The sequence below is a fragment of the Quercus suber genome, unplaced genomic scaffold (assembly GCF_002906115.3).
Source record: "Quercus suber isolate HL8 unplaced genomic scaffold, Cork oak 2.0 scaffold_1056, whole genome shotgun sequence".
Lineage (NCBI taxonomy): Eukaryota > Viridiplantae > Streptophyta > Magnoliopsida > Fagales > Fagaceae > Quercus > Quercus suber.
In genome coordinates, this window is record NW_027070464.1 from 54,938 (window position 1) to 65,460 (window position 10,523).

Genomic DNA, 10,523 nt, shown 5'->3' on the forward strand with positions numbered 1-10,523 from the left:
TCGGATTGTTTGTCTTTTTTTCATTTTTAAAAAAAATAAATATTGGATTGTTTATCCATACTATATGATTTTTTATCTATATATACTATAAAACTGAAGCCTCTAACTAATAGTTGACTCTTTTTAGAGCTCTCACATTTTTACACATCAACATTATTTATAAATAAAAAAAAAAAAAAAAAAAAAAAAACTATTTAAACTGAGAAGATAGCTGGGTTAATTTATTATAATGATGAGCCTCTAGTTTATATCCACTACTAACATGCTTTACTTCCATTACTAAAAGAAAATATAATATATATATTTTTTAAAGGAAGAGAAGAATATACTACCTTATGCCTCTGAAAATTTAAATAATAGAAGTGCAAAAACTTCCATCCCAAACAATGCTACCATATAGGCTGGTCCATCTATATGAAGATGATTAAGGTTACAGAGAAGATAATGTTAATACTGATTCTGATCCTCATGAAAACAACATGAAAAATATACCACATTAGTTCTCGCCCAAGGCCCAAAGCTCTGTCCGAATGTAGTTTAAATTCTTGATGTAAAAGAAAATTCAAGGAACAAGTGCTCTCTAGTTTCAATTGTGCACCTGTAGTAAACATAAAAAAGTCTTTTATTTGTCCAATTTAAAGTGAGATAATTGAAACATAAACTTTTAAGTTGAAAGGATTTTGGCTTTTGATTACTAAACTGCAATCTTTTCTATCTGGCTACAACTGTAGACAATTTGGCCAACCCAACATCCCTTCCATAACCTCATATGCTTTTAGGCTTTTGAACTTTTATGTTGGAAGCCAATAGTAAATCCAAGTATCGGATTCAAGTTAGGAGATTGGAATACAAGAAGTTAAAAATAAAATTTTAAATAAACATTCATTTAATTCAACAAACATACAAAGTGTCAAACAAACAAACACTATTATATATTTTGTACAAACCCTACTCTCTCTCTCTCTCTTTGAATTAGGTTTGTAATCGGCTAATCAATCAATCAATTAATACATATACATAAAAGCTTAGACCTCATGCGGGAAAGTATAAGATTCTACCATATGGCGGTCCTTTTAAAGAGTTTACTTCCTCCACATTTCTCTTCTTTCCATGCCTTTTAGCATACCCGAATAGCTTCCTTAGAGTAGTTCTCCTTTCCATTTGACCTTCCACCTCACCTATATTTTTAATAATTGCCATGTGGTCATTTCTTTCTCTCTCATTTAAAAGGGTGAATATCCTTATCTTAAAAGGAATTACAATGCTTTTCATTTACCCGGCCTTGGTACGTATTGGATTTAGGCTTTTCATCTCCACCCTCACATGTGACTTCTTCTATAAGTACTAGAACTAGAATACAAATGCAAAAGCATTAATGTGAAGAAGGCAAGGTTAAAAGTATATTGAACCTTGTGGGTTGTGCTCACATTGGGAACCACCATTTGTATTTCTATCCTCAATTTGCTAGATGACACTTCCTCTGGTACTCTCTCTCTAGATGTTGACAAGCAATACTACTACTCATTTTGACAAAAAAAAAAGTTGTTTTCCTTCTTTCTATGACACTAATGAATCTCAACAATCGAGGATTTGAAACTTGCATATTGAAGAAGAAAGTGAATGTCATGGATGGAATATCATATGGGTCATGGTGATATCATATGGTAATTTTTTCTATTTCGGGTTAATTGTGGAGTACATGAATTGGCAGCCTATAGTGTTATTTCTATATCCCTTGAAATTTTTGTTTGTGTTAAGATCAATTTACTACAATATGCTCATTGTACAATAAAAAACACATCAAGGATTAATATAAGATGGAGAATTGATATTAGCCAGATAAATCTAACATGACCTGTATTTGCAAATATTATTTAAGCAAAAATGATTTCATATCTACAAAGACAAATTGACCTTTGGTGCTTGGCTGCTTGGTAATGCCAATTTAAGGGAGAATATGGTGTTGGTTGTTGGTGGTGACCTAACACATGTACCTAATGGGACCCCATTTGGCCTTGCGTAAATTTAGATCTCTTTCAAAGATACAATATTGAGTCACCTGGCCTTAAATATATACAACTTTATTTAAATGGAATTATGGTTATAACCATATGGTTTTAGAAATTCATATGATTTTTTTTTTTTTTTTTTATTTGGAATTTGTGACAATTCACTCTTCGCCCTATGTATATCAAATGTGCAATATATTATAATTCATTTTGTTATCTTCTATAAAGTTCCATCTCACCATATTTGGTCATTTAGTGTTCTTCCATTGTTAAGCTACTTGTAATAATGATTCTATTGTAAAGGAAATGTGCAGCCATAAAAATAATTTCATATATATTATTTTGAAACATGAAGTCCTGTTATGTTACACTTTATTGGAGCAATTTTGCATTTTACCTTCAATCTCATCTTTGCAAAACTTTGAATAATTGGCCTTTAGCCCCTAAAGAACGTAACTTTGAGGTATCCAATTGAGAAAGAACTTGAAAATTATTACAACCAAAATTGAATTTTGTGTTGTTTTGTTTGCTTATGAAAATGCACCCCATACTCATTGAAGTGTATTTCCAAAATTAAGAGGCTTCATATCAATTTAGCACCAAAGAAAAAAAAGTAATGGATATGTTCGTGCAACTTAAAAGTCTTGCTTTTTATGACAAACTATTTGCTTCAACTAATTTCTAATTTTTATAACAATTATGCTATAGTCTAAATTCTTTATCACCTGAATTTTTACAATTTTAATTCAACCAAAACCTTTATGTTATTGCAACAATAATATGTGCTATTACTCTATTATATGTTCAACATTTTCCATAAGTTTCTTACGAAACTTACAACATTATCCGTGCATCGCACATGCAACTGCTAATTGATTATAATTTTAGTTAAGTGTGGGCTTAGGGCTGGGCTGGGTTTAGCTGGGCATGGCATATACATACTATTTTTTTTGGCGGGGGGGAATGGGGGGGGGGGGGTGTGGTCGGGGTCTGGGCCCCTTTAGGGCCTTCCCTAGCCCATTGTTCTTGTCGGATTTTTTGACAATGGGAGATGACGTTGTAGGAGTTATTTTCTTTTGTATTTTTATTTTTTTCATTAGTACGCTTGTAAGTTATAAGGCCATATTACTGGCCAAATACACCATATTACATAGGTTACACGGGTTCTCTGCCAACCAAAAAGAGAAAAATGGTCTTTCTCAAAACAAAAAGAAAAAAAAAAAGAGAAAAATGGTAGAAAGTCAAATGACTCAAGCACCAGACCAAATGGTAAGTGTTCAAGTATAATATTTTTGAACTAAGATGGAGCCCCCCATGAAAATTTTGTTGGTTCGGATTTCATTCAATAACCCATAGGCCTATGGATGAATCGTGAACACCATGTGTGAGTTTGGCATGACTTAATTTTGCCAGCTTATTTTACTATTTAGCTTATTTTTGCTACTATTTATAGGTCTCACTCCACTTTTTGGTATTATTCATGGGTCCCACTGTACTATTTCAGCTAACTTTTACCTTTATTTACAGTTCTTTCAGTAAAAAGTTTTTAGTTTCTGCAAAATAAATGCATTCCAAACAGACCCCATGAATTGAAGCTATTTGTCTAACTTAGTTTATATGTGAAACGGTAGGAATTATACTTAAAAAGTAATAATTTAAGAGAAACAAATATAATACATCTATCAATTAACAATTATATCATGTGCATATGTAATAAAAATTAACAATAAAATGTGAGAAATTTACATACTAAATTATATTATTCAAAGACCTCACAAGCAATTAGGATGCTCTCCCCAACTGGTCAGGATTAATAAGAGTTTTCTTTTCTCTTCTCACACCTTTGCAAGTGTGGCGCTTTGACAATATTTATAATATTCATTAACATATCATTACTTTTGTAACTCCATACTAACGAATTGATTCATCTATCATTCATATCCAAAATCACTATAATGACAACACCTCTTATAGGAGGCAAGTTACTGGTAATGACACAATAGATTTATTAAGGTCAATGCTCAACGTGCATGAATCTCATTATGGAAAGACTGCCAAGATTTTTATGCACTAACCATTGAAAGACCAGCCCTTACTGTCTTTCATAGTTTGAGCAATTTTAATTTACACCTCCTTTTCAATAATATACCTATAGGAATAGGCTACATCATGATGGATATGGTCAAGTCAAGGACTATAATGAAATGATTCATAATCCTAGTTGACAAAATCAAGTAGGCATATATCAATATACCAATATTTTACATAATAAAAATATGGAAAAATTTCACAAGACATTTTGAATAATAAATTATTGATAATAAAGACATCATAAAATATCATGTTGGACCACATTATTCTAACACAAAATACCCCCAAAATGCCAGAAATGACCCAAATACTACTAAACCTCAAAAATGAATAAGTTAAAAAGGTGAAATATTCACTCACACACACATCACCCTAGTGTCACACATTTCAAACACATACCACATATTTCACCAATAAAACTTCCAAGGGTTCGAGTAAGTGGGTCTCAAATGCCAAGGGTTTGGTAGAAACTCACAACCTGTAACAATAACCATAACAATAACATTTTTACTTTTTTTATGCTGGCATTAAAACCAAGGCGAAAATACATTTTTTGAAAATACATTTCAAAAAGCGTTCTAGTTTTGGTCCTTATCGTTATCTCACAAATGGAAATAATCTATGTGGTAGACAAAGTGCACCATTAACACACTAAATGCTGACGTGGCCATTAAAGTAATAATAAAAAAATTTATTCGGCATTTAAAAAATACCATGTCAAACCATAGTTAGTATTTTTGTTTTATCTTGAAGGAAATAAAATAAGAAAATTGTTTTAGATAAATAACATTCACAAATCAAAAACAATAATTGTAACAAAAAAACTGATGCTATTATATATAATAATTACTATGCAAATTCAATGCTATTATACTAGCAATGCTAAATGGTTCTAAAACCAGCTGCACTTTGAACTACAAAATGTGTCCAATGAAATCCCTAACGATTTCATTTTGTTCCAAATTAGACAAAGTGCACCATTAACACACTAAATGCTGACGTGGCCATTAAAGTAATAATAAAAAAATTTATTCGGCATTTAAAAAATACCATGTCAAACCATAGTTAGTATTTTTGTTTTATCTTGAAGGAAATAAAATAAGAAAATTGTTTTAGATAAATAACATTCACAAATCAAAAACAATAATTGTAACAAAAAAACTGATGCTATTATATATAATAATTACTATGCAAATTCAATGCTATTATACTAGCAATGCTAAATGGTTCTAAAACCAGCTGCACTTTGAACTACAAAATGTGTCCAATGAAATCCCTAACGATTTCATTTTGTTCCAAATGTTAAGAGGTCATTAAATTGGACAATTGAAAATTGGTGGACAAAATGTTTATATCCCCAAACCACAGTGGGTATTTTGTAATTTGCCTTATAAAGATGCAAGTGAAATGACATTGCTCACCCACTAAATAACATTGCTCATTCTCTAAAATGTCACTATCTAAAATGCTAAAAATGACCCAAATATTGCTGAAACCTCAAAAAATAGTAAGTAAAAAGAGTAAAAGACTCTCACACACACATCACCCTAGTGTCATTCATTTCAAATACATACCACATATTTCTCCAAGAAAGCTTCCAAGGTTTCTAGTAAGTGAGACCCAAACGCCAAAAGAACCGGTATCAAAACCGATAGAAACTCACAACTTGTAAAAATAACCATAACCATAACATTTTATATTTTATATATTTTTAGTGTTAACACTAAAGCCAAATCTCCGCCTAACAATGTATTGACGTGCTTTATACAACCCTTATAACATATCCAATGAATTTTTAGACATAGGCATATAGTTTTAACAGCATCTAAAGTTTGTAGTAAATATTTCTGGAAATCATAGTTGCTTCAAATACTCGTAAACTAGTTGATACACCTAAAGTAGGGACTACTTTGAGAGTTAAAAGTATTTCTAAGGTCTTAAAACTGTCATCAAGACCATAGCCACGGTCATCAGCGATCCCCACTGATGTTCAACCCATTGGCCTTCCAACTTCGAGAAAAGGAAGAAGGAATTTAGAAAGGAAAACAATTTGGTAGCTATTGATAAAATTTCCCCTTCTCTCACTCCTTTACTACCTAATTCTAGCTCTTGATTAGAAGGCCCCATCATGTTTCCTTCTCTAAAAATTAGTGAAGGGGAGGCCATTTGTTTATAATTCAGGTCAGGACAGGTCCACACAAAATTTGTGGGTGAAAATAAACAAGAGAAATTAGGGTATTTGAGAGGGAATATCGAACTAATTTTGTTTAATTTTGCGTAATCTTGCTTTCTTTAGGCTTGGGATAATATGGTTTGTTATTAGTTTCTTTTCCAGTTGGTTATTCAGTTGTAACACTAAGAGTCTGGCAGTTTTCAAGAGGTTATTGCCATGATTTGCTAGTGATCCAAAAGAAGATAGTGAAGTATGAGCAACATGTTGCAGTCCCTCCTTGTGGGTGTATAGTTTGTACGAAACTTAATAGAAACAAACTCATAATCAATTAACCAGTAGCAGCTGATAATATATAAAGAATTGTAAACTTGTAGTACTTAAACACTTCTTTCTCTCTTATGGTTATTTTTATTTTTATTGTTATTACTTTCCCAAATTAAATAGTTTGAAATTCATTCACTTCGTATTTGCATGTCATTAAAGTATTTTAATTCTTCTTTTTTCACATCCACTTTTGTTGTTGTCTTTTTGGAGTGCCAGACTAGTATGTGAGTTTTGTTCACCGACAGTACTTCCTAATTATCATGTTTTTAGGTTAAATCCACACCAATAATTTTTGCTCTGTTGTTCCCAAAAAATAAAAAGGGTCAACATCAATGCCATAGGTAGGTTCAACTCACACTAAAAAAAGCAATGAAAAATCCGAATCTATTTTATGAAGTTGTTAGTAGCAAATTTTCGGACAACAAATTCAGCCCAAAGCCCATCACTTCGACCCACTAACCGTGAGATAAAATACCAGAAATTGTTTTGTCCAGCCAACCAAATTTATCCCCAAGGCCCATTATTGTTGCTATTTAAAAGAATCCAATTTTGACCCATACATATTTGACCCAAGCTTATTACACCCACTTGTGAGTAATGGTTCAAGAAAACCAGCCCATGGAAAGGCACTAACATTGTCACGTGTTAGTTGAAGGCCACTAGAAAGTGAGAGGTAAAATTAAATCCCATGGACCTAGCTAGCAGAGCCTATGAATTTGGGCTGATTCAGTACATGGGAAAAGTCGAGGATAAGCCCCACGAAACCTGAGTGCCAAAGTCAATCCAAATGAGCATTAGGACCACAAGACCAATTGTTGAGATAGATTTGCTAAGACCCACAAAGAACTCAGAACAACCCAAATGATGTAAGGCCCTATTGTATAGCAATTAAGCCATAGCAAGATATGAATGCTCTCGGGAAGTAAATAAGTCGAAGACTCATAGTCACATTTTTTACTCACAAATAGAGTACCAAACGCACTTTGTTCGCTACTGAAAAACTGTTCAGCGCCGAAAGGAACATGAGAGTATCTTCGCTGAAACTTCCAAATTCTTATAAATTATGAACACCAACACAACACACCATTTTTTATAAGCAATTCTTTCGTTCTCAATATCCCAAAATTTTTCTGTCCAATATCAGTATGAGAGGAAGCATCAAGTTGATTTAGGTAAGTTTCAAAGAATTTTGAGTCAGACAAGAAAATTTTAGCGACTGAATACTACCATATAATTTCAACTTTAAACATTTCTATATTTCGTAATTTTTGGTTGCAGAATTTGTTGCCAACAACTCGGACCGTGGTAGTACAGTAATGACATGTTTGGATGTTAAAAAAAGGAGGGGGAGTAGAGTAGAGGGGGGGAGAGTAATGCAATTACCTTGTTTAGAAGTTTTTTAAAGAATGAGAGGGAGAGGTTTGGAGGAGTTTGGAGGGGTTTGGACTCCTTCTAACCCCCCAATTTTAATTCCCCCAAATTGGAGAGATTTGGAAGGGGAGTAGAGTACATAAACTATTGACCAAGTAAATTACCTAATTTACTCTTATTATACTAACAAAATTACACAAAGGGAATGGCTAATTACTCTCTTCCCCCTTACTAATTTTAAAAACATCCAAATAAGGTGGAGGTAAATCATTCTCCTCTACTCTCCTCTCCACTACTCCCCTTCCCTCTACTCCCCTCTACTCTCCTCTCTCTCTCTCTCTCTAAACTTCCAAACAAGCCATAAGGGAAGAAAGAAGTGAATCACTAGTAGAGTATTCTGTTTTCCCATCAGCCAACTCAGAGTCTGGCAGTTTTAGTTTGATAAGGAATGGAACAAATCCAGACTCCCCTATTTCCATTCCATAAATCTTCCCAGCCATTAACACAGATAGTGAAAATGATGGTAATTCAAAATCCAATAAAACATCTTCAAGATTCTCTCATAATTCCAATTCCATAGTGTCATTATTCCCACCAGCCAGGTTTGCTACAGACAGTCCTGAAAATTATGAGATAATAATTACAAATCCTTCCATTACCATAACAACAAGTTTTTCCATTCCATTAATATTCCCAACCACCATTTCTGAGACTAAGACCAACGATAGTTGTTCAGAGTCTAACCAATTACCTCGTGCACAATTCTCTTGTTCGTCACTATTCCCACCAGCCGAGTCTGAAACAGACAGTAGTAGCTCCAAAAATGATGAAATAGTACTTGGTCAGATCTTGCCCACTTCAAACTTGAGGATCTTCAGCCTTACAGAATTAAAGGTTGCAACCAAGAATTTTAGTCCTGATACAGTACTTGGTGCGGGAGGATTTGGGAAGATTTTTAAGGGTTGGCTCAAGGATAAGGGGCAATCCAAGAGTGGAAATAGGATGGTAATTGCTGTCAAAAAATTGAACTCCGAGAGCTTGCAGGGATTTCAGGAGTGGCAGGTAATTCTACCCAACTTGCTAGGGAAGAATATATAGTTGTGAAGTTCATGTGTTTTGAATTCTTTTTGTCCTTTCAGTTGTAAATATAAAAGTTCACCATACACATCTTTTATTTATGCAGGGGGGTCAGCTATTCAGCCACTTCCATGGGATATATGGCTTAAGATTGCAATTGGAGCAGCTCAGGGCCTGGCATTTTTGCACACATCTGATAAGCAAGTTGTTTATAGAGATTTTAAGGCCTCCAATATACTGCTGGATGGGGTAAATTTCTATTGAAAAATGAATAACTATCAAACTACAAGAGATACACTAAGGAATGATATATTGCTACTGTCCCTAGCCCATTGATTATTATATCATCTTTTCATCTTGTTCACATTTCCAACCTTTATGCACACCCATTTTTCCCTTTGTGAACCCACCTCTCACAATTGATCCACCACATCTTGGAATTAGAAAGTTTAAAAATTCCTTGGTCACAATAAAAAAATGCCTCATAAATAAAATTTGAACTTGTCTAACTTTTGGTTTTATTGCAGTCCTATACTGCCAAGATATCAGACTTTGGTTTGGTGAAGTTGGGTCCATCAGCTGGTCAATCACATGTGACAACACGAGTAATAGGCACGTAAAGTTATGCAGCTCCAGAGTATGTTGCCACAAGTATTCTTTCTGCCAAAACTTTTGGACTTTTGGTGCTCTTAAGGCCAAATAAGGGTGAGGCTTTAGCTTGACCTAAATTTTGTCAAACTTCAGCTACTTAACCCTGAATGTTTTAAAAGTTGTGCCATGACAATATGTTATGCTGATTATACAGGGCATCTGTACATCAAGAGTGATGTGTATGGTTTTGGTATTGTTTTAGTTGAGATACTAACAGGTTTACGGGCACTTGATACAAATCGTCCAAGTGGGAAACAATATTTGGTGGATTGGATCAAACCATATCTATCAGAAATAAGAAAGTTGAAACAAATCATGGACCCCCGATTGGAGGGAATATATCCATCCAAGGCCGCATTCCATATATCTCAGCTTGCTCAAAAGTGCCTTGCAGCTGAACCTAAGCTCCGACCATCAATGAAAGAAGTTTTAGAAAAATTGGAACGGTTTGAGGCTGCCAATGAAAGACCAAGGGAGCCTAGAAATCATGCTAGTCATCCTATGGTTCATCGACAAGGCCAGCAGCCTTTGCACCATCGTTCTCCACTTCATCCTAGACTGGATGGAAATCCAGCCTACCAAAATTCCTCCCGAGTGAGCCAGTAAGATGACTTTGATACATCTGCTACATGCAAGCATAATTCTTCACTTGTATGCTAATTGTTACTCATGAAAAACAACAATTCCCACTTTATTTTTTAATATTGATTAATGTGATCTTTTGTAAGTTACAATGAGTATTGTTATTTTACTAGTGACTTGTATGTAATGAATGAGTATATAGCAGCTGCTACTGAAATGAACTAATAAAATGATTCATAATCTTA

At 33.8% G+C, this 10,523-nt stretch overlaps 2 protein-coding genes across 2 annotated transcripts; both read left to right on the forward strand.

Annotated features, from left to right (window-relative positions):
- Nucleotides 1-8,457: 8,457 nt before the first annotated feature.
- On the forward strand, nucleotides 8,458-9,689 carry LOC112041008 (probable serine/threonine-protein kinase PIX13; the record flags this gene model as incomplete). The annotated part of the gene is given in 2 exon segments (XM_065769111.1): nucleotides 8,458-9,294; nucleotides 9,573-9,689. Coding segments are annotated over 2 exon segments (930 nt in total), but the record flags the coding sequence as incomplete, so codon positions are not given.
- Nucleotides 9,690-9,822: 133 nt separating this feature from the next.
- LOC136061032 (probable serine/threonine-protein kinase PIX13) lies at nucleotides 9,823-10,302 on the forward strand. Its single transcript, XM_065769112.1, has one exon. It carries the CDS (start codon nucleotides 9,823-9,825, stop codon nucleotides 10,300-10,302), a length of 480 nt encoding a protein of 159 aa, XP_065625184.1.
- Nucleotides 10,303-10,523: the final 221 nt, after the last annotated feature.

Bases quoted from the DNA above. Each gene is read 5' to 3' on its own strand.
- LOC136061032 (XM_065769112.1), top strand. From the start codon at position 9,823: ATGACAATATGTTATGCTGATTATACAGGGCATCTGTACATCAAGAGT.